We start from the raw sequence: 24,540 nt of genomic DNA, 5'->3' as shown, positions 1-24,540 counted from the left end.
TAGCCTCTAATTGTTGAAATTTTGCATTAACTGTCTATCCTTTTTCTCGAGCTGTAAATGCTCAAGAAATTACACTCCACCATAGGCATATGCCTAGGAATTCTCTTGTGCTGTAAATGCTCAAGAAATTACACCCCACCATAAGCATATACTTAGGGAGCTTGGAAACACAAATGCGAAAATATAAAAACGTAGAAACGGAAATATTAAAATATATTTTCTTAGAATTATAAAAAAATATAGTATATATTTCTTAAAAAAATAATAAAATACAACAATTTTTTAGTTACAATCAACCAACTTCATCTATCAATCAACAACCGTGTATATCAAATATGTTGAAGCAAATTTTTAAAGCATTTGCGATAGTTGAATAAGTTGAAGATGGAGAGAAAATAAGTTTTAACACGATGAAGAGAAAAGATGCTTTAGATATCGGAGAAAAGAGGAGATGAAGTCAAAGTTAGAGTTTAAAATTGTGAAGGGGAGTGATATATGAAATCGATTTTTATTTTTTTTCCCTAAAACATCTTTCAATTGTTTTTAAAATTTTTAAAATGTCCCAAAACGTTTCATACCAATTAAAAATAGAAACATTTCAGAAACACAGAAACACATCATCTGTGCTTTTTAGGGGCATAGACTTGTCAAATGTTACTCTGTGTCGACTAACTTATGCATACTACAATAGGCCAAAAGACTTGTTCCCACCCAAGGTTAGGTGTAATCCCAAACTCTTACCCTCAGTTTTCAAAAACCTAAAGTTTCACCCATAAACAACATCCTGCTAAAATTTTCAGTTAAAGTTAAAGGTAAAACGATTATTTAACAAAATAATTTTAAAAACTAAAGTTTCATTACATCCCCCTCTCAGCTTGAAAATCTAACATTTTTTTCACGTAAAGTTTGAAAAGTAAAATTTTTACCCTTAAGGTTTTGAAACCATCGTAGCAGATTGTTTCATCTTTATCGGAGGATATCACTTTTGTCGATGGATGAAAACAAGTTGATAGGAGAAGATAAGTTGGGAGGGAAGTTTAACGCTATTAGAGACGACGAACTTTGCCATTTCCGACGAAGGTTTTAAAACCTTAAGGGTGAAATTGCTAGTTTTTAAACTTTAGATAAGAAAAATATTAGATTTTTAAACTGAGAGGAAGGATGCAATAAAAACTTTAGGTTTTTAATTTTTTTTATTAAATAACGATTTTACTCTTAATATTTTTTTTAATATGATTTTATTCATAATGAGAGTTCGCATTTTAAAAAAATTAGAGGATATCAATTTGGAATTACACTTAACATTGGTGGGAACTAGCTTTTGGCCTATTGCAATATTTGTAGGGCAGGTGTTCTGTAACATCGGCTCTAGAAGGAGACTGTCTTTCTGGGTTATTTCCTGTGACGAGAAGCATTATTGAAATGTATGCGAGGATTTTGAATGAGTAACAGTTGTTATTCAACTGTTTAAATTGACAAGAGAAAAGGACAGGAAAGCCGCAAATGTTGATTTTCTTGCAATAGACAATAAACTACTGCTCCCTCAGTCTGCCCAGACGCAGTAATGTTTATAAAAAATTAACAGCTGATTTGGTGGTTGAAAAGTTGGACGAAATCCAGATGAAGGGTCTTCGAAGTGTAGTCTAATTTATATTATTTTAATTTCTTCTCATCTTCTCGCGGTAATTTCGTGTAAAAGAATCTTCAGATCAGGCAGAAGTTTCATATGTGACAATGGAAATAGACAAACGAAACTCGAGGGCGGCTGGTTTCGAATCTGCATGGGAAATGCCCACAAAATTTCTAGTCTTATCCTAACACTGCAGCACAACCATGCAATGAATCTGTCTCTCAGATTATGTGAAGAGAATAATACTACTTTCCAAGTGGATTGTGGCTTTCCTTCCTCTTGTTGGTCATCATCTGGTGGCAGCAAATCATTTGGTGATATCAGTTGCTATATATATATATTTTTTGTTTTATAAGTATGATAAATATTCAAATTCAGGTCTACTTCTTGAAAGATTTAATATTTTACTAGATCCTAATCTTGATGTTACCCGTTGCCATCTTGGTCTGCCTTTGGGCTGCGTTTTTATAGTTGATTTGAGTCCTTAATTGAGTTCTGGAGTTTATGCTGCATTGGGATATGTTCTAAGTTAGGATTTAATTTTGAGTCGGGCTTTTGATCTCTTGGGCGATCTATAAATGATGATTGTATTTGGTTTAGTTAGTAAATACAAGAACAAAAAAAAAAAAAATAAGTATAAAAATTATATGGACATAATATAATATATAATAAAAAATATGTTTATAAAAAAAAGATATGAAATATATATGTACAAGTTTAATATGACATATAATCAATAATACGTTTTTAAAAATATAACAATATCAATTATGATTTTAGTATTTTTTATAAATCTTCTGATTAAAATCAATATAATAGTTTAAATATAAAATATTTAATTGACTGTTAAATATAATATAATATAATATATAATTAAAATTCAATCATTATAAAAATTATCATTTCATAAATTTTTTATTAAATCATTACTAAAATATTATGATTTGTTGATATTTGAGTTAAGAAAATTAGCGTGTCATGTCTTGGTTCACCCATTGGCTAGCAAGCATGGCAAGGGTTGTGGCACGATCAAGGCCCCATGGACCGTGCTTCTGTGCATTGGTTTGCATGCTTTTGCGGGTCGTAACAACCGACCCACGGGCCATACCTTTAGGTCCTGGATATGGTTCGCAAAACCCGTAAAGCCTCTCAAATTAAGTTAATTTAATTAATTACCTATATGTAATTATTTAAATACTACTAACTCTAATTAAATTGATGACATGGACTAAATTAATCATCAGCCCATTAGCTGAAGTACCCAAATGAGGCCCATTATACCCTTCTTCACGTTAAGATTGATTTACTTCAAAATAAAACAAAAATAAACTGTAATTTATCACCAGAAATGAAAGACGAAATTTTGTTCTATTCACTTGCACTAATGCAAACTTAGAAATCATTCATCTAATTTATCATATAAAATCTTTACTGTAGCTAAATGTATAATCACAAGATTGCAAGTTTTAGGCATTGATCTGATTATTATCTGCCTTCTGTCTCCCAGTGGCTCTTATGTAACAGAAAACTGCTACTAAAAAGGTGGTGGCTAATCCTCCAAGAATGACACCACCTCCAGCGACTGACTTGTCAATGGAATGGTGATTGTTCTTCAGATGGACCTCCTGTCCTGCCACATTCAAGTTCTCTTCCATGTTTAATTCATTTGAAGCTTGTTGTTGTTCAAAAGAATTCCCACTTTCTTTTGCAGCTTGGGGGGCTTCAGATGGGCTCAAACCAGCCTCTGATGGGTGCTTTCCAGGTTTCCTTGTTGAAAATGGACTCTGTGCCGGTGGATTTTGAGTCGCCATGGCTAGACCAAGAAAAGCACAGGCTAAGATGGAGAAAAGAAGAAAAACTTGAGCCATTCTTTGAATTTTTGTGTGTTGCAGAAGACTGAGGGGGCTTATATAGGGAGATTTGTGCATTAAAAAGGAGATCCTCCAATCGTGTGGGTTTGAAGGAAATTTCCATCTGGTGGATTTCATTATAAATATAATAATTTTGGGGTTCATGGGGCTGTCTGTTGAATGGGGGAAATTGCAGAAGACACAACTGGAATCATTAGAATATTAGAATACAACGAAGATCTAAACCAAGAACAAGATCCCTAATATGTTTATTTGTAAGCTGTAATGCATTTGGATTCAATTATTTTAGTAGGTTACAGAAGAAAAATAATTAATAAATTTAACACTGGCTCTACTCCCCAGTCCCCATAATTTCTCAATGAGAACCAGAAGATGATGAGAAGTTGCTAAATATTCTAAGAAAAAATTTATTCAGGGTTCCAAATATTTCTCAAATTTGCATTGTCCTAGTTAACAAATCATTCACAAACCCTCAGTAAATAGTTTCTTTTACTTGCTGGGATTAATACTCTTATCTGATGGTCAAGAAAGAGCTTCACATGTGTTAAGATCCTAAGTATAAGATATAAGACTTTGATATCACATTAGAAAACATGAACTTCTAATGTAAGTTTTATATAGTCTTGACTTCTAATGTGCGGTTAAAGTTAATGAAACTCTAATCTCTTAAAATTTATTTCTTTTTCCTTCCTAAACCCTAAAAACCAACAATTTCCCTCATAGACCAAATTTGAAAAACTGCATCCCCCCCTAGGGTTTAATTTTCAAACTCTGGAGCCATCTCTGGTAGCATTTCCTTTCTCTTCCTCTAGTGGTTGCTCCCTCGCCATCTCCCCCTCCGACCGATTGTCCTAAACCCAGTAGGAGACGATGTTTCGTAATGAGATCTCTCATCTTCATCGAATCTCATCTTCATTTTTCTTGATGAACAGAAGAGTCTCGTCTTTGTCGAGGAAGACAAACAGTTTCATCTTTTCGACGAAGTTGAGAGTTATTTCTTATGTCAATCGACGTTGTCTAAGCTTCCAAATCAGAGAAGCTTGGCCGCCGGAGGGAGAGGAGGCATCAGGAGATATTTGTTCCCAGCGATGACATCGGAGATTTGGAAACTAAACCCTAGGGTGAAAATGTCATTTTTTAAAACTTAGTTAGGGGGAACTTGTAGTTTTTAAGGTTTTGAGGGGGGGGGGGGGAATGAGATTAAATTTTAAATTATTTTTTATATTATAGATAAAATAACGATTTTATCCCTAAAACCGTTAATTTTAACCATCCATGGGTGGGTGTTTGATATTTTCAAAGTTAAAGGGTGAAAACTTAGACAATAAGATACTTTGGGTGGGAATAAGTCCTTGGGCCAATTGTTAATCATATTTTTACTACTATTGTCTTTAAATGCAGGCAAATCATGGCAATTTTGCTGGTTAATTTGAGGTTGCCTTGCTCCTGTCTGGGGTGCATTAGAATAAAAGTTTTTATTATTGAATTATAATCCAAGAATAAAACAAGAAGAAAACATGCTTCCCCTTTGATTTACACCAAAATCATTTCCCCCTTCTCTTGTCCTTTTATTCATCTATCCTAAGAGGAATTTCTTGTCTGTAAATTACCCTTGACACTGAATTTCTGATGCTTGTTTGTTGGATAACCATAGACTGATACCTCAGAGTGATTGTTCTTAAATGTCGAAGTGAAAATGCATGTATAATTGGTGAAATACTAAAACTTCGAGTGAAAAGAGCTAAATTCGAGTTTCTGTCATACTTATGAAACTCCGACTTACCCAATGTCAAGATTTATCCATCCAACCAATTCAGACAGATTCCTTGGTTACCCAAAAAAAACAAAACAAAAAAAGGAAATGCATGCGTACTTAACAATGAATGTTGTAAATTAAACTGCTGATTCATTAGAAATATATGTATGTCTGCAAGTATCATTTGATACTCAAGTCAGTATCATTACAGGCATATCATTTGTGAAGGTCAATGGGAATTGGCACTATCTGGGAGTTTCTTCTCTACATTTGCGGAAGAGTGTCCTGGAAACATGAGACAGGAGGAGTGAAGACCTGGAGAAAGTAATGTAGATGCCTTTGTATAAGGGAACAGTGAAGGTTTTGGACACCTTGGAGTGAAGAGCCGATGGCACAGTCTTAGTATATTAAAAGGGCTGTGTCAACTCATTATGGAAATTTGATTGCACTGGGTTGTTGATTCAAAATTGAATTAGAATTGTTTACGGGTGAATGGGGTTCCTTTGCCAGCTCAAATTTGTTGATGGTCAAAGTCGAAACCAGTGGGGCAGCATGTTCGGGGAGACACACACGTGTATCAGTTGAGCAGGGAAGGCCTAGTTGGGTATAGTTTACTATTGGACTGGATTCCATTTGGTTCATTTTTCATGAATTCAGAAAACTTGTATCTTCATTTTCATCAACCATTTTTTCGATCAGTAAGTAGTTTTGAAAAATAATTAAAAAAGTTCATCTCTTTAGATCTGTAAGTAGTTCATTTTCATGAATTCATATAACCCGGAATTAAACCCATAAATAGATATTTCAAGTTTTACTTAAAAATAATAATTTCAATCTGAATTTAGAGTTTCATCCTGACCCTGATATATTCTTATTTAAAATATCAACATATTCTTATATTCTTAAAGTATTTGTATTTTTTAAATTTATTTATATTTTTACTATACATATTAAGGTGATTAATATATATTATCTGTGACATTTGAAATAGAAAATTAGTTTATTTTGTTATTTTGTATATTTATATTGTTTTTAAAAGATATAACTCACAAGGATAAGAATAAGAAGAGAATTTTTCTCTACAAATAGAAGATGAGGAGAAGATTTTTCTCACAGAAAAAATGTGAGAATCTTTATTATTTCTGTAATAAAAACGGATTGAAAATAAAAATTGATATCTTTTGTGGGAGGACACCTCTCCCTCCTATCATTATTACTTTTACCATTTAAGTTACTCTTTAGCACATAAAACAAGACATTACCCAAACAAAAAACTGAGAAATTACAAAGGTAAATATGCTGACGAAGCAGAAAAATAGCTGATAAACAAAAGGTAAATATGCGAAAACACTGCACCAGCCGGGAATCGAACCCGGGTCTGTACCGTGGCAGGGTACTATTCTACCACTAGACCACTGGTGCTTGCTGTACAATTGGAAGAAGACTTGATTATGACATCTTTTCTTACAAGATCCTTGCTGGTTTTCCTTACCCTGATTGATTCCTGCAAAATCAAACCACAATCGCCGCTCCACCATCACTTCACTGCAAATTCTCTTGTCTTCAATCTTTCCAATGCCGCTTTCACTCACTACCCTATCTCTATCTCGCTCTCAAAGCCTCTCCTTCTCAAAAACATTAACATCTCCAATCCCACTTTTCCTCCAAGCTAAACTCTCCAACCTCTTCCTTCACCACCACCCCTACCAAAAATCGACTATAATCCGAATGGGAGGCGGCCCCAGAACATACCCAGGTGGGGTCTCTAAGTGGCAGTGGAAACGGATGCAAGCCAAGAAAGCCAAACAGCTGCTTAGGGCCCGGCTGTCCCGCGAGAGACAAATCTACGAATTGCGCAAAAGAGCTGAACTCAAAGCCGCTGTTTCGGAACTCGAACGGCCCTGGGAATCCGTTGAAAAAGCCCCCACGATTTTCTCGGTCACCGCCGATGAACAAGTCAACGTCTTGGCTGACCGGTTTCAGAAACCCGGCGGGTTTGACCTCTGGACCGCAATGGATGGACCCCAGTTGTTTGAGACTCCTGATGATGGCTTACCATCTACCAGGTTTTTTCCCAAAGGAGTTGTTCATAGTGTGAAACCGTACGGTCTTATTGCTTCAGAGAGTACTCAGTTAGAAAGTAAAAAAGATGAGAATAAACTTGATTCTGAATCTGTGGAGGTATCGAGCAGAAATATTTTTAGTGGAAATGGTAGAAATTTCAGGAGAAAAGGGAAGAAAAGGAGGGTTATTATGGCAAAAAATTCTGCATCAAGACGAGATTGAATTACTAATTGTTGGTAATGTTTTTCAATCTTGATAATGGATTTGTTTGTTGCATATCAAAGATGTAAATGGACTATGATTTTTATGTCACAGATTTTCATTAGCTAATGCTGCTATTAATTAGAAAGTTCTTAACAGTTCTCAGTTGTATATAAATGTAGAAACTAGCAGGACTCTAACATATGATGGTTGATTTCAGGGGGGAAATTTTATTTTGATTTCAGTTTGGACAAGCTCGGTATCCTTCTTTCCGCAAACTGTGTTTACTTCTGCATTGGCAAAAGAAACTATTCTTGTTGGCTTTGTTCTGAAACTGTTTTGAAACCTTGGTATTTCATAAGGAAATTTGAACATGTTGATATAGGAGCAATTTACTCCACTAGAAGAATTTCCTTTAAATTACCCAAACTAGTGATCAAGTTTTCTGAAGTAGCTTTTGGTCATCAGCTGCATATTGGACTGAAAAACCGTCCGATAGTTTGACGATTTAAGGAAGGGTGCATAGATAACTCTGGACTTCTCTCTCTGGCTAATCAAGCCTCTGTTTCGTTTATCCTTTTCTGGATGACGGCCTGTATGATAGCACTTAGATAGAGATGTGCAAAGTTTTCAATTGCTGGAACTGATGTTCTCTTTCTCTGTTGAGGCACAAGTTTATCCAAATCAAACCCAAACAAAATCTCATATCAAACAAATTCGAATCAAAATCCAAATTAAACCCAATTAGATCTATGAATGCAACGATTGCTGTTGGTGATGAGGCAAAAGTGAGTAGCGACGGTGAGTGATGCTATTGAATATGTTGTGAAAAGCAAGAGAAGTCGATGGTGTGAGATGACACTCGGGTTAGCAATGAGATTTTGGTGCAATTTGGTTAGAATCGCCCCAAAATGTGAATTCCGATCAAATTACACCATCTTGAGTGTGATATGACTGAAAAATAGCATAATTGTATATATGTACTTCTTCGAAGTTATATTAGAAAAGGAAAAGAGAAAATTCTCATTTAAACAAAGAAAACAGCATAAGAAAAAGTGAATCAATAAATTTATTTTTAATGTGATAAGGGAAGGAAGTATAAGTTCTCACTAAATCATCCATTTAATCTCATAAAACCAACAAATTTCAAATATTAAAATAAGAGAAAATAAAACCATGTGTCTCTGATTTAGTGGTTGGTATTTAGAAATTATTTTAATTATTAATTATTTTACAAAAAAAATAATTGTCTTTGACTGTTACAACAAAACTTTGACTTTGATGGATAAGTGAAAAAAATAAACTTTTCAAATTGATAGTGAAAATTGCCATTTCATTAAAGTTTGTGATGCAGAAGTGTGCCTTGAGCCTAGAAAGATTCACGTGGTGATCTTTTTTATTTCAATATACTTGGTCTCTGGGAACTGGAGGGCACAAACCCTCTTTGGAGAGCTTTGAAGCTGACCAGTTTGATGAGGATCACACTGAAGAAAGAAAGAAGAAAATGCCCTTTTCAGTTGGTGGAATTTTGGCCTCTGTGCTGGAAATTTGCTTGGGGTCACTGTTGTTATATATTTGCAAGACCATGTGAACTGGGGTGCATAATATATTATCATTACAGCAGTTATGGCTATCTCGTTACTTATTTTCATTGTCGGAAGGCCATTTTATCGCTATAGGATGTCAACTGGAAGTATCTTGACACCGTTGTTGCAGGTTCTTGTAGCTACTGTTGCCAAAAGAAATTTGCCTCATCCTTCCAATCCTGCTCACCTCTATGAGGTTCCCAAAGCACAAAAGGCTAAGGGAAGGCTTTTGTGCCACACTGACAAGCTCAAGTAAGCAAGTTTTTAATTGGTTCATTCTCATAAATGACATTCTTATAAATTTGAGAATATGACTTCACATTATTTTAATGCTTTTCAGGTTTCTTGGGAAAGCTGCTATTATTGAAGACAATAAAACTTCAGTTAAGACGCAAAGTCCCTGGAAACTAGCAACAATTACCAAAGTTGAGGAATTGAAGCTTGTACTTAATATGATCCCCATTTGGCTAGCTGCCTTACCATTTGGAATTAGTATGGCACAAGCCTTCACATTCTTCATCAAACAAGCTGCCACTCTGAATTGAAAGTTCGGTGATGGATTCATGATCCCCCCAGCCTCAATATTTGCTCTTGCTGCCATTGGAATGATAATCTCTGTCACTGTTTATGACAAAATCCTGGTTCCCATATTAAGAAGGGCAACAGGAACCGAACGAGGCATAACAATTCTCCAGAGAATCGGAATTGGTATACTTTTCACAACTATTGCAATGGTACTTGCAGTCTTGGTTGAGAGAAAGAGACTTGCTGCTGTAGAAAAGATCTGAAATTAGGTTCAATGTCCATGAGTGTGTTTTGGTTGGCCTCCCAGTTTGTTATCATTGGTGTTGGTGATGGGTTTACTTTGGTAGGTCTGCAAGAGCATTTCTATGACCAAGTTCCGGATTCCATGAGAAGTTTAGACATTGCCTTCTTTCTGAGTGCCATGGGAGCTGGAAGCTTCCTTAGTAGTCTCTTTGTAACACTTGTTGACCAGATTACAGAGAAAACTGGGAAAAGTTGGTTTGGTAAAGATTTAAACAGCAGCCGCATAGACAATTTCTTCTGGCTATTAGCAGGAATAAACACAGTGAACTTGGTCTTCTATGTGTTCTTGGCTAAACGATATTCATACAAAAACGTTAAGAGAAGTGGGCTTGAGGCTGGTTGCTATGAAGGTGATGGGTCTGTGGCAGTGGTTTGATGGTTCAAGTAATCTAGTGTTCAATTCAAGTGGAATTTAAGGTTGTAGACACAAATAATGCTTCAAGTGCTTGCCATTGTAGGTTACCTACTTAAATAAAATTATCAGAATAAATCTATCAAGCAAATAGTGTTTCCCAGTATCTGAAATAAATACTATCTGCAACTTGGAAAATTCAGTGAACTGACAGCAGAATTTCAAAATTGTTTAGAGCTCACAGCTGAGAGAGAGTTACAATTATCCCTCCCTTGAAGTTGAAACAATGATAAAGACTAAAATGAACAAGCTTAAACAAGGATGAGACATTTTTATTCTCAATATTTGTTTGCAAAACAACATACACTTGGAAACAATGATATTAGTTTATAAATGAATCAAAGATGAAGAAATCGATATCAGGAGTGGATGTAGAAGTCGAATCAACACAAAAGATAAGTCGTTGAAAGTGAGAATGACAATTAAAATTTGGTAGGCCCTCAAGAAAGGGGTGAGAGTGGAAAAAAAAAAAAAAACAAATCACTCAAACCTTTAAAATTTGAGGGTTAGTGTTTGCTTAGCAGTCCATACGTTGGTTGTAACCTTGTTGGTTGTTGGTGCAATATCTCTCTCCCTTGTATCCTCTGGATGCACACATGTTCACCATGCACCTACCAGTTTTCTAGTTCTCTTTGAAACACCACCTTGGTTCTCGTGTAAAACCTCATGTATTATGTTTTTTTTAATCTTAGTAGTGTTTAGTCCTTCCAAATTGAGGTACTCCTAGATCATCTCATCGTATAAACCCACAAAACATTAGCTTAAAACTTAATTTTAAAAACAGGTACCTTATAATAATAGACATGCGAGAGTGATCACTTTAACTTACACACACACATTTACTGAAAATTTTTTTTTGACACTTTTGGATATCAAATCCGTTCCTTGATACAAAATATGTAACACTCGTATTTAGATAAATACTCTTTGAAAAAAATATGTATAGGAAGAGCAAGTGTTAGCTCATTTAACTCAAATTGCATCGGAACTAAACATTTTTTATAAATAACAAATATGAAAAAGAACATAAAATAACATGCTTCTAAGTAGGGTGCAAAAGGTATAATAAATTAACAAAATATCCATAAATAAATATGTATAAATCGAAAGCACACAATTCATAAACTCAAAAACATCATAGTGAATTCCCTCTTGTCTCAGCTCAGCTAACTCAACTCCTCCCTCTACCTCCACACTCACCTCTATTCGAACACCAAAAAAAATAAAAGTGATAAACACTTAATAGACAATCTAGTAGTTCTTGGTAACCGTCAGAAAAGAAGAAAAAAGTTGTTGGAGATAAAAAAATAGATAAAGGAGGAGAAAAATAGTTGAAGTAGGAGCTTGACAAGAAGAAATGTCACTACGGAAGATGAAAAGTCGTCATGGATGAAAAATTGTCGAAGAAAATGAATTTATTAATAACCTTCCAATGACTTACTGGATTCAAGTTAATTCGATTTGAACTTAAGTTAAGACTGTCCTAATTCAAATCCAACTTGTTTGAATTGAACAATGAGCCATGTGTCAATGATTAAGTGGTTGGTATTTTATAAATTATTTTAATTATTAATTTTTTTTACAAAAGAAAAAATTGTCTTTGACTGTTGCAACAAAAATTTGACTTTGATGGATAAGTGAAAAAATAAACTTTTCAAATTGAGACTGAAAATTTCATTAAAGTTTGGGTGGACATAGTCATTTGGCCAAATAATAGTCAATGGTCTCATGGTCTATATATATATTAAGGTTGAATTTTCATATCTTGTTTTCAATTCCAGTCCTTTAGTAAGTATGGACTGAGCTCGATAAATTTTAAAATCTTAATTCGAACTCAAGGAACTTAGTTTAGACTCAATCCAATTGGGCTAACAAATGAGTTTAAATCAATTTATTTCGAATTCAATTATATATTTTACTTTTCGTCTACCAAGACACTATCTATAATTTTCTCTTCATACATGTCTTACAACATATTTCTATCTTTGATCAGACAATATCATATTTGATCAGTTCTCATATTGATCACATGTTTATCAATAAATCTCTACCATTAAATTTTCTTCTTTATTTTAAAATTAAACTTTTATATATAATAAATTACTTGACATATTTGCCTGGATGGTATTATCCTGTCCATATCCACATTTATAATTAAAATCTCTACCTTTTTCCCAATAAGGAAGTAATCCTTTGTACATTTAAGGTCCAAAGTAGGCTAAACTAACCACCTACTGATACATCAATACAATGGGAGCCCAAAAGCGGAGTGATTTTAAATTAAGTATAAAATAATATTCAATTATATGATAATATATCATTTGAATATTTAATTAGATACTCAAAACTAAGTACAACTTTTAAACTTTTAGGGTGCATTTAGTTTGGGTATCTTTTATCGTAAAAAATTAAATATTACTCATTGATAGATTACTTAGAGAATTATTGGGTATACATTATTACCGTATTTGATAAAATTTAGTAAAAATTAATATACATAAATAATTATTGTGTTTGATTGGAGGTAATAAAAAATATTAAACTATTATTTTATCTAAATACCTTTGGATATAATTATTCTTAAATATTGTTTATGTTACTTGTTATCTTAATTGAAAATGAGATTATTATTTTTCTAAAATATTACTAAGTAAAGATATAATTATAACTAAATCAAAATAATCTTAGTAATCTTATAAGTAATCAAATTACCTCTTATATTATTTATTACATTACTATTAGTAATAAAATATTTCTGAAATATTTTATTATTTAACAAACCAAACTAATGTAAGTAATAAAAAATAAATTACCAAAATAATTTTTTTATATCTGGACCAGACACCCCCTTATGTGTAATAAATTACTTGACATATTTGCAAATTCACATATATAATTAAAATCTCTACTTTTTTGTTTTTTTCAATTTCCTATTTTATTTTATTTTGTAAGAAAGTAATCCTCTGTATATTTAATGTCCAAAGCCATCTAATCTTACCACCAACTAAGACTATTTTCTACCATGAAGCCTGAAAATGGTGCTTTAGAAGTTGGAGATGTTGATGAAGAGAAATGGGTTTATGATTCTTCTGTGGATCATAAAGGAAGAGTTCCTTTTCGAGCTTCAACTGGTGTTTGGAAAGCCTCCCTCTTCATTATCGGTAAGAAATATAATGGAGAACATTTTGACATAACGCGTGAGTGTTTCTTGAATGTCAAGAAAATCAAAATGAAAGCCATTCTAACTCTTGATGAAAGTTGCAAGTGGTAATTTATTTTGAATATAGTGCCAAAAACTTATTTTCTTTTTTCACATGGGTTAGACTGATTACTGAACTCAGAAGTTTCATTAAATGACACAAAGTTTTGAGTTTAAGTTCTTTGGTACATTCAGAATATCACATATTCAGATAGATTTATTTGTTTTGTCTGTTTTTCTGATTGTTTGTTAATATGTTTGAACAGCGATCGAGTTCAGTGAGAGGCTGAGTTATTTTGGGATTTCAACAAGCCTAATAATTTACTTGACCAAAGTGATCCATCAAGACCTGCTGACTGCGGCGAGGAATGTGAACTACTGGGCTGGTGTGACAACTCTTATGCCATTGGTTGGAGGATTTGTAGCCGATGCTTATTTGGGCCGATTCTCAACCGTCCTTGTTTCATCCGTTATTTACCTCTCGGTGATTTTCTACACACTAATCTCAAATGAACTAATTCTGAGTTGTTTGCTTCATCCGAATAAACTTGCTATGTTGAAAAATTTAACCCATTTTCGATTTGATCAGTTCTCCTTTGTGTAGACAATTTCTTTTTGCTCAATTAAATGGAATACTCTAACAATTGACCTGTTAAAACAGGGTTTGCTCCTGTTAACATTGTCCTGGTATGTGCCAAGCTTAAAGGCTTGTGATGCAGAAGTGTGCCTTGAGCCTAAAAAGATTCATGTCGTGATCTTTTTTATTGCAATATACTTGGTCTCTGTGGGAACTGGAGGGCACAAACCCTCTTTGGAGAGCTTTGGAGCTGATCAGTTTGATGAGGATCACACCGAAGAAAGAAAGAAGAAAATGTCCTTTTTCAATTGGTGGAATTTTGGCCTCTGTGCTGGAAATTTGCTTGGGGTCACTGTTGTTATATATTTGCAAGACCATGTGAACTGGGGTGTATCATATATTATCATTACAGCAGTTATGGCTATCTCGCTACTTATATTCATCATCGGAAGGCCATTTTATCGCTATAGGATGCCAACGGGAAGCGTCTTGACACCATTGTTGCAGGTTCTTGTAGCCGCTGTTGCCAAAAGAAATTTGGCTCATCCTTCCAATCCTGGTCACCTCTATGAGGTTCCCAAAGCACAAAAGGCTAAGGGAAGGCTTTTGTGCCACACTGACAAGCTCAAGTAAGCAAGTTTTTAATTGGTTCTCTCATAAATGACATTCTTATAAATTTGAGAATATGACTTTCACATTATTTTAATGCTTTTCAGGTTTCTTGACAAAGCTGCTATTATTGAATATAAAACTTCAGTTAAGACGCAAAGTCCCTGGAAACTAGCAACAGTTACCAAAGTTGAGGAATTGAAGCTTATACTTAATATGATCCCCATATGGCTAGCTACCTTACCATTTGGAATTAGTATTGCACAAGCTTCCACATTCTTCATCAAACAAGGTGCCACTTTGAACCGAAAGATCGGTGATGGATTCATGATCCCCTCAGCCTCAATATTTGCTCTTGCTGCCATTGGAATGATAATCTCTGTCACTGTTTATGACAAAATCCTGGTTCCCATATTAAGAAGGGCAACAGGAAACGAACGAGGCATAACAATCCTCCAGAGAATCGGAATTGGTATACTTTTCACAATTACTACAATGGTAGTTGCGGCCTTGGTTGAGAGAAAAAGACTTGCTGCTGTAAAAAGGGATCCAAAATTTGGTTCAATGTCCATGAGTTTGTTTTGGTTGGCCCCCCAGTTTGTTATCATTGGTGTTGGTGATGGGTTCACTTTGGTAGGTCTTCAAGAGTATTTCTATGACCAAGTTCCGGATTCCATGAGAAGTTTAGGCATTGCCTTCTTTCTGAGTGCCATGGGAGCTGGAAGCTTCCTTAGTAGTCTTCTAGTAACACTTGTTGACCAGATTACAGAGAAAACTGGGAAAAGTTGGTTTGGTAAAGATTTAAACAGCAGCCGCATAGACAATTTCTACTGGCTATTAGCAGGAATGAACACAGTGAACTTGCTCTTCTACGTGTTCTTGGCTAAAAGATATTCTTACAAAAAAGTTCAGAGGATTAGGGCTGAGGCTGGTTGCTATGAAGGTGAGGGGTCTGTGGCAGTGGTTTAATGGTTTAAGTAATCTAGTATTCAATTCAAGTAGAATTTAAGGTTGTAGACACAAATAATGCTTCATCTAGCGCTTGCCATTGTAAGTTACCTACTTAAATAAAATTATCAGAATAAATCTATCAAGCAAATATTGTTTCCCTGTATCTGAAATAAATACTATCTGCAACATGGAAAATTCAGTGAACTGACGGCAGAATTTCAGTATCTTTTAGAATTCAAAGCTGAGAGAGAGTTTCAATTATCCCTCCCTTAAAGTTGAGACAATGATGAAGACTATAATAAAACAGGCCAAAACAGGCTAAAACAAAGATGAAACGTTTTTATTCTCAACATTTGTTTGTAAAGATACATACACTTGTCTAATATTGAAGCCATGTTGTACTGCACAGATAAGAGACGAGATAGTGACAGACTGACAGTATTGATGAGCCCATGTCAATAGAGCAAATCACCTATTCCCACCCAAGGTTTGGCCTGACAAACACTTTCCCATCTCTTAATGAGATAAATCATTTTTTTTTTTACCTAAAATCAAATTTTATTTAAAAAAGTAAAAACTAACAGTATAAGGTTAAAATAGTATTTTTACCAATAACTCTTTTTCATATTTCACCTTAATATTTCAAATATGATAGTTTAACATTTTTATAGGTTTGAAAACCTATAATTCAATATTTAATAGCCTAGTTGTCATCAATTGGGATCTCACTATTATCGTCAACCAAGTCACAATATAAAGGCTATCAAGAATGGCAAAGTTGTGCAATATAGAGGTGTAACATATACTAGAAAGAGAACAAGCCACATCATAGAGATAGATCATGAGAGTGGTGTCTTTGGGTTTTGAAAGTAGACAATGAGTCAATGGTGAAGTTAATGTTAGGGATATTAATTAAAATAGGCAAAAATTTTTCCGCTTATACCTTTTTAGGCAAACGCACAGTAGTTTTATTTTTATAAGCAAATTTTTTTGTAATTTCAAAAATACCCTCTCAGCCCTGTATACGTAGACGCTGAAAGAAAAATTTGAGTGTGTGAGTGCGTGCGGAGTGCACGCGGTGCGTGCGTGGTGCGCGCAGTGCGTGCGGTGCGTGAGCAGTGCATGCACCCTGATTAATATATATAAACAAAGTGTGAGGGTGCCCTTTCTTTTATATATATATATATATATATATATATATATATATATATATATATATATATATATATATATATATTAAATAATAATAATAATAATTTTTAAATATATATTATATTATTATATATTATATATACAATATTATAATATAATAAATATATATAATAATATAAGATTATATATATATATATAATATATGTACAGTGCACTGTGCACTGTGCACGCACTGCACATGCACGCACTCCGCATGCATCCACGTACTCCGCGTGCACTCCGTACGCATCCACGTACTCAAACTTTCCTTCTAGTGCCTACGTATACAGGGCTGAGAGGGTATTTTTGGAGTTATAAAAAAATTTACTTATAAAAGTAAAACTACTGTGCATTTACCTAAAAAGGTGTAAGCGAAAAAATTTTTACCAATTTTAATTAATATCCCTTAATGTCAGATGGAGTGGAAAATGGTAATATTAGTGAGATAAACTACTGAAGGTTATAATTAACCTCATAAAAAGTTAGAAATGGAGAGATCCACACATAGGATGGGCTATTGGAGGTTTTGGTTAACGCAAAATGAAATGATGATATCATTTTGGGAATAAGCAAGAAATTTTATTGATTTAAAATTAGGCAATAACACCAAAACGTACCAAATTTTGTGTGCTTCCTTGAAAAATTAAAATTAAAATTAGGAAGCATTTGATCACATGGTCAATCAATAGAAGTCGCCCACGTAAACTTGTCATCAAAATTTTGTAACTTCGCCGGTAGATTTCTTTTGGGACCCATTAAAACCGTGTATACACTTTTGGGTATACAATGTCAATATGTAATTAAATAATTTTAAATTAAGTATAAAATAATACTCAATCATATAATAAATATTTATACATTCAAAAACGTATGTATATAATATTACTCTTCATGAACTACGTCTCTTAGAAATTCATTGAAAGTAAATTCGATATAAGCATTTCAACTCCAAAGCAATATTCGTTTATGTTTGCGTTCATTTTAGTCTTCATTGTAACTCTCTCAGCTGTGAATTCTAAACAATTCTGAAATTCTGCAGTCAATTCACTGAATTTTCCATGTTGCAGATAGTATTTTTTTCAGATACCGAGAAACACTATTTGCTTGATAGATTTATTTTAATAATTTTATCTGAGCATGTAAATTGAATACCAAGTTACATTAACTATCAACAACTGCCACAGACCCCTCACCTTCATGGCAATCAGGCTCAGCCCTGCTCCTCTTAACATTTTTGTATGAGTATCGTTTAGCCAAGAACACATAGAATAACAAATTCACTGTGTTCATTCCTGCTAATAGCCAGTAGAAATTGTCTATGCGGCTGCTGTTTAAATCTTTACCAAACCAGCTTTTCCCAATTTTCTCTGTAATCTGATCAAGAAGTGTTACTAAAAGACTACTAAGGAAGTTTCCAGCTCCAATCACACTCAGATAGAAGGCAATGCCTAAACTTTTCATTGAATCCGGAACTTGGTCATAAAAATACTCTTGCAGACCCACCACAGTAAACCCGTCTCCAACACCAATAATGACAAACTGGGGGGCTAACCAAAACACACTCATGGACATTGATCCGAATTTCGGATCCTTTTCGACAGCAGCAAGTCTCTTTCTCTCAACCAAGGCTGCAACTACCGTTGTCGTAATTGTGAAAAGCATACCGATTCCGATTCTCTGGAGGATTGTTATGCCTCGTTCGTTTCCTGTTGCCCTTCTTAATATGGGAACCAGGATTTTGTCATAAACAGTGATAGAGATGATCATTCCAATGGCAGCAAGAGCGTATATTGAGGCTGGGGGGATCATGAATCCATCACCAATCTTTCGGTTCAAAGTGGCACCTTGTTTGATGAAGAATGTGGCAGTTTGTGCAACACTAATTCCAAATGGTAAGGCAGCTAGCCATATGGGGATCATATTAAGAATAAGCTTCATTTCCTCAACTTTGGTAACTGTTGCTAGTTTCCAGGGACTTTGCGTCTTAACCGAAGTTTTATTATCAACAATAGCAGCTTTGTCAAGAAACCTGAAAGGCATTAGAATAATGTGAAGTCATAATCTCAAATTTATGAGAATGAACCAATTAAAAACCTGCATACTTGAGCTTGTCAGTGTGGCACAAAAGCCTTCCCTGGGCCTTTTGTGTTTTGGGAACCTCATAGAGGTGACCAGGATTGGAAGGATGAGGCAAATTTCTTTTGGCAACAGCAGCTACAAGAACCTGCAACAATGGTGTCAAGACACTTCCGGTTGGCGTACGATAGCGATAAAATGGTCTTCCGATGATGAAAATAAGCAGCGAGATAGCCATAACTGCTGTAATGATAATATCCGATACACCCCAGTTCACATGGTCTTGCACATATATAACAACAGTGACCCCAAGCATACTTCCAGAACAGAAGCCAAAATTCCACCAATTGAAAAAGGACATTTTCTTCTTTCTTTCTTCTGTGTGATCCTCATCAAACTGGTCAGCTCCAAAGCTCTCCAAAGAGGGCTTGTGCCCTCCAGTTCCCACAGAGACCAAGTATATTGCAATAAAAAAAAACACCACATGAATCTTTCTAGCCTCAAGGCACACTTCTGCATCACAAGCCTTTAAGCCTGGCACGTACCAGGACATTGTTAACAGAAGCAAACCCTGTTTTTACAGGTCAATTATTAAAGTATTCCAATTAATTGAGCAAAATCAAATTGTCTTCACAAAGGAGAACTGATAAAATCCAAAATGGAGTACTTATGCAAGATATTTCAGCAACTTTTTTTTTTGTTTGCAAGTGCTTGAAACGAAAACGTTGAAAAATATATTTTTTTTAAATATAAAAAATGAAAATATTGAAAAACGAATAAATATAAAAAAATGTAAGGGTTTTTTTTTTAAATATCAAAATTTATTAAAAAACCAAAAATATGTATTACATTAAAAAAATATAATTTTTAAGCAACAATAAAACGTGTATTCAACTAACGTAGCTTATCAAACGATAATCAAATAAAAATGCATATCAAATTTGATGTAGCCGATTTTTTGAGTATTCACCTACAATTAGAAAAGTTGAAAATGGATAAAAGATGAGTTTTAACACAACAGAAAAGAGAAAAGCTTCGAATGCTGGACAGGAGAGCAGATAAAATCAAAGCTATGGTTTAAAATTGTGAAGAAGAGTGAAACATAAAATTGATTTTGGACCGAATTAAAAGCTAAGGAAAAGAAACATGTTTAGAAATTTTCGATATTTCCTTGATGCTCTCGAAACATTTTGTACCAGTTTCAGGGTGTTTTGGAAATAAAAAAGTTTTGGAAATGCAGTTGTGCACTCATTGTGCGTTTCTGTGCTTCCTAGTTAATATATGGTTCAAGTTCATTCGGATGAAGCAAGTAACTTAGAATTAGTTCATTTGAGATTAAAGCGTAGGAATCACCAAGAGGTAAATGAGGGATGAAACAAGGACGGTTGAGAATCGGCCCAGGTAAGCATCGGCTACAAATCCTCCAAGCAGTGGCATAAGAGTTGTCACACCAACCCAGTAGTTCACATTCCTCGCTGCTGTCATCAGGTCTTGATGGATCACTTTGGTCAGGTAAATTATCAGGTTCTTTGATATCCCAAAGTAACTCAGCCTCTCACTGAACTCGATTGCTGCACAAAAATATAAACGTACAATCAGACAAACAGACAAAACAAATAAATCCATCTGAATCTGTGATAATCTAAATGTACAAACCAAATAAAGAACTTATACGTCATATTGGTCTTTTTTATAGTCCTTACCAATAATGAAGATGGAGGCTTTCCAAACACCAGTGGAAGCTCGAAGAGGAACTCTTCCTTTATGATCCACAGAAGAATCATTAACCCATTTCTCTTCATCAGCATCTCCAACTTCTAAAGCGCCATTTTTTGGCTCCATTTTGTGCTGCTTGTTACGACAAGATTACCACAAAACACTGGCACAACAAAGATATCTTAAGCTGTAGTAGAAATTGTATTACTTGAGGAAATTGGGAAAAAAATATAGATATAAATTATACCATATAGGCAAATATGTCAAGTAATTTATTTACTGATCAAAGTTTAATTTTTAAATAGGAAACCTTATTAATGTTAAAGTTTTATAGATGAACATGTGGTCAACATGAAACTAACGAAATATAAAAGTACCTTAATCAAATATACGAAAGAAATATTATCGTCGGATATATACAGAGAGAAAATTATGGTTGGTAATTTGGTAGATAAAGAATTAGATGTAGGGTTGGATTCAAAAACACTTATAAACTTTTTTCGTATTTCCCAATCCTTACAGAAAATTTTATATAAAATAACATTCTTACCTTTTAACTTAATAAAATTTACTAATTTACATGGATGAGAATCTGATTTTAAAAAAAAAAATTTAAGGTGGGAATTTGCCATTTCAAGAATCTTTGGTCCAAACTATCATTTTACCTAAAATAAAATAGGAAATTGGAAAAAAGGTAGAGATATTAATTATACTTGAATAATTAAAATGTGAAAGTGGACTAGATTATACTGTCCAGGCAAATATGTCAAATAATTTATTACCCATAAAAAATTAATTTTAAAATAAGAAGATAAAATGGTAAACCTTAATGTTAAAGTTTTGTAGATGAAACCTTAATGTTAAGGCTCTATAAAGTATGGGGTAACAGCTCTAACAGTAAAAAATAAAAGGGGCCTGAAAAAAATAACATTTTAAAGCTAAATTCGAGAATAAATTATCAATTTTCAAGTTTAAAATAAAAATGAGAATAAAGTTTTATATTTTTTAATATTACTAATTAAATAATATTTTTATTTTTAAAACTAGCAAAAAAACTTTAACACAAATTAAACCAATAAATAAGTATTTAAACTTTAAAAAAATTAGGCTTAAAATAAAAGTATTAGGGGTAGCAGCCATAATGCAGAATGTGGACCAATTGAAGGAATATTGGGCCTGTGGAGAGGCTGTGGCCTAATTCTATGACCCAAATTACAGATTTTTCAGCAAAGTGCATGTAAATACACAGGCGAAGCTATAGACCTTTAAAAAAGCTACTGTTCACACAATTGAAAGGTCTCCTAGATATGAATTTAAAAAAGCTATACACAATCGAAAGGGTATATTAGTAAATTAACCCAATTATTGGTGTTCAATGAGGTTACATATGAATTTATCGCTAAAACAGATGAATTTATAATAAATAGAGTGTTTGGTTTAGAAGTGTAACATTGTTTATATAGTGGAATGGAATAATAATGTTAACAAATTTGAAGCCTTACATTTATGAGATAATGGGGTACAAATCAGAATAGATTAGAATATGTTATTAAACACTTCCATAAAGGTCTCCTAGATAGCCGATCAAAGTTATTTTGGATAATATGTATTGAGATACTATAATGTAATTTAATTAAAACTATCCGAAATAGTTCGGGAAATTAAATTAGATTAAGTTATGCATGGCCACTTGGCGATAGTCGCTATTTGTAGTCATTAATTACTACTTGTGATTGATAAACACTACACGTAGGGCTAGATTTGAGTTAAGTTGAACTTGAATTTGATTCGGTTTATATATAACTGAGCTTGAGTACGTGAAAGTCAAGCTCAAACTCGGCTTTATTTCAATTCGACTAGTTTTTTATTATTAAAACGATATCGTTTTAATACATATTGATCAAAACGACGTCATTTTATATCAAAATTTTTAATTGAAAAATTTGACGAGTAACTCGAGCTCCAGCCCCAGCTTGAGCTCGTATAAGGCTGACTCGTTTCGGGTTCGAGTTCAAATGGGTTCGTTTCGAGTCTAACCCTAACTACACACTAATCATTAGGCAATGCCAATAATTGGTGGTTGCAAAGTGTGATTTTACCACTTATTGTACTTACCATTTTGACCAAAAACTTGTTTTTTTCCTTTTTCCCTTCACCAAAGAATCGATACTTCTGGTATTTTTCTAGCTTTCCTTTTGTTTTTCAAATAGTTTTAATGTCAACGGAAAATACCCTATGAGCGAAATATACATAAAAAAAAGAAAGTGTTAATTACTTAAAACATACTTATTCAGAAATCTCAAATAAATCCAATTAAGATAGGATTTATTAAAATTGGGAGAGGAAACAGAACAGAATTGCTCCATGATTTTGGGCTGCCAGCCCAACTAGAGAAATGAAATTAAGAGTAAACGGCCTTTTCATAACAGGGTTTTGGAGTGGAATAGTAGTTAATTATGGAGACTAATGTATTCATAGCTAAAACGGGTTTCATGAAAGAATAAAACAATCTATGGATAAATTATACAAACTAATTTGTATTAATTGATGTGATAGTTTATTATTAGATGACGTAATTGTATATTATTGGGTTTTGGATCTTAGGTTCAATCATAATAGATTAATCCGATCCGATTATTTTAAAACTACCAAAGGGCAGTTGAGAAACATTTGGGAGGTACTTGGACTGTTCTATATGCCTAAAAACTGCACTCCCAAGGGATTTTTATGCACATAAAAAAAATTACAGAAGCAATTTTGCTTCTTCCTCTCCCTCCCAACACAGAACACACAGAAACCATGTTTTTCAAAATATGCAATCTCAAATGGTAGTGCATGAAGGCAAATAGTATTATGGAAATGATTAATATCGGATCCTCAAAGCATTTTCGAATCATCAACTCAAATAGAATTGAATCCGGGTATACTTTACTGTTTTATATAATTATAGAATTTGGTATGAATCGTGTATATTATTTCCAACATTTACTTTTTTTATTTATTTCAAAATCATTCAATTTGATGTCATCACATCATATTGTATAAATAAGTTTATACATACAGTATTACTCTTTCCGAAATGTTTATCAAGTAAATGCAAAATAAGTAAAGCAATAATTTTATGAAAGTAGATTGAAAATGTTGTCTCCTTGTCAGGTCTTATGGCATTTTCAACTAAAGCTTCATTCACCGGTAGGTTATGCAGTAAATGACACACATGTTGTAATGTTGTATGGGCTAATTGGAGTTGATGTATCTTCTCGTCTTGGTTGTTGCGATCAATCACTTTAATCTTATGGCTTAATTATCAATTAAGCTTTCCATTATTGCACTTCTAATTGCGTCTATATCTTCTTGATTTGATGGCAACATCGAAGGAAATCTGAAATACAATGACATCTCCATGTTCTCTACATGTGATTATGGGCCTAAAACATGACTAAACTTTTTTTATTATTATTGATTGTAATTAGAGGTAAATTGATTCGGATATCTTGTTCGAAAATAGAAAGTTAGAATCAAAATCATAACTGACTAGGATAGGTTCTTAATAATTAGTTAGTTTTGAATCCTCTCATCATTATCTTGATCGAATATATTCTCAATTTTTCAATGATTTAATCTCTACAATATTCGTTAATTTCATTGAAAGATCTTGAATGATTCAATCTCTAAAGACTATAAGTCATACCTCTTTCACCGATTGTCTTCGCTCTCCCTTTGCAAACAACTTCATGGGAGTTTTAGAGTTATTTGGCATGACATGAGATTTGATAAAGGGATTATGAATTTCAACACCGACTTGCTAAAAGACGTATTCGAAGAAAATAACAAATTCTTCAACTTGAAAAAGCAAAATGATAAATTGATTGA

General features: G+C 33.6%; 3 protein-coding genes, 1 non-coding gene and 1 pseudogene across 4 annotated transcripts in view; 3 read left to right on the top strand and 2 right to left on the bottom strand.

Annotated features, from left to right (window-relative positions):
* Positions 1-6,608: 6,608 nt before the first annotated feature.
* On the bottom strand, positions 6,609-6,679 carry TRNAG-GCC. The gene has a single exon. It is a non-coding gene; the product is annotated as a tRNA-Gly (tRNA).
* A 70-nt stretch (positions 6,680-6,749) lies between these two features.
* Positions 6,750-7,922, top strand: LOC123201513 (putative DEAD-box ATP-dependent RNA helicase 33). Its single transcript, XM_044617048.1, has 2 exons — positions 6,750-7,557; positions 7,743-7,922. The coding sequence occupies exon 1, from the start codon at positions 6,833-6,835 to the stop codon at positions 7,541-7,543; it is 711 nt and encodes a 236-aa protein (XP_044472983.1). The 5' UTR covers positions 6,750-6,832; the 3' UTR covers positions 7,544-7,557; positions 7,743-7,922.
* A 938-nt stretch (positions 7,923-8,860) lies between these two features.
* Positions 8,861-10,312, top strand: LOC123202225 (annotated as a pseudogene).
* Positions 10,313-13,370: 3,058 nt separating this feature from the next.
* On the top strand, positions 13,371-15,827 carry LOC123201514 (protein NRT1/ PTR FAMILY 5.6-like). The gene is made up of 4 exons (XM_044617049.1): positions 13,371-13,509; positions 13,814-14,031; positions 14,209-14,753; positions 14,841-15,827. The coding sequence occupies exons 1-4, from the start codon at positions 13,371-13,373 to the stop codon at positions 15,700-15,702; spliced, it is 1,764 nt and encodes a 587-aa protein (XP_044472984.1). The 3' UTR covers positions 15,703-15,827.
* Positions 15,828-18,019: 2,192 nt separating this feature from the next.
* LOC123202103 (protein NRT1/ PTR FAMILY 5.6-like) overlaps positions 18,020-24,540 on the bottom strand; it is a 28,773-nt gene continuing 22,252 nt past the window's right edge. Inside the window, exons 3-6 of the mRNA XM_044617850.1 lie at positions 20,655-20,759; positions 20,305-20,522; positions 18,978-19,522; positions 18,020-18,904 (exon numbers count right to left, since the gene is read on the bottom strand). Coding sequence (XP_044473785.1) covers positions 18,037-18,904; positions 18,978-19,522; positions 20,305-20,522; positions 20,655-20,759 — 1,736 coding nt within the window. The 3' untranslated portion in view covers positions 18,020-18,036. The remainder of the gene's footprint in view (positions 18,905-18,977; positions 19,523-20,304; positions 20,523-20,654; positions 20,760-24,540) is intronic.

This window comes from Mangifera indica, chromosome 18 (assembly GCF_011075055.1).
Source record: "Mangifera indica cultivar Alphonso chromosome 18, CATAS_Mindica_2.1, whole genome shotgun sequence".
Classification (NCBI taxonomy): domain Eukaryota; kingdom Viridiplantae; phylum Streptophyta; class Magnoliopsida; order Sapindales; family Anacardiaceae; genus Mangifera; species Mangifera indica.
This window is presented reverse-complemented; position numbering and strand designations above follow the sequence as displayed.

Bases quoted from the DNA above. Each gene is read 5' to 3' on its own strand.
- LOC123201513 (XM_044617048.1), top strand. From the start codon at position 6,833: ATGCCGCTTTCACTCACTACCCTATCTCTATCTCGCTCTCAAAGCCTC.
- LOC123201514 (XM_044617049.1), top strand. From the start codon at position 13,371: ATGAAGCCTGAAAATGGTGCTTTAGAAGTTGGAGATGTTGATGAAGAG. The intron at 14,032-14,208 runs GTGATTTTCTAC...CTGTTAAAACAG, and splicing joins CATCCGTTATTTACCTCTCG to GGTTTGCTCCTGTTAACATT. The intron at 14,754-14,840 runs GTAAGCAAGTTT...AATGCTTTTCAG, and splicing joins TGCCACACTGACAAGCTCAA to GTTTCTTGACAAAGCTGCTA.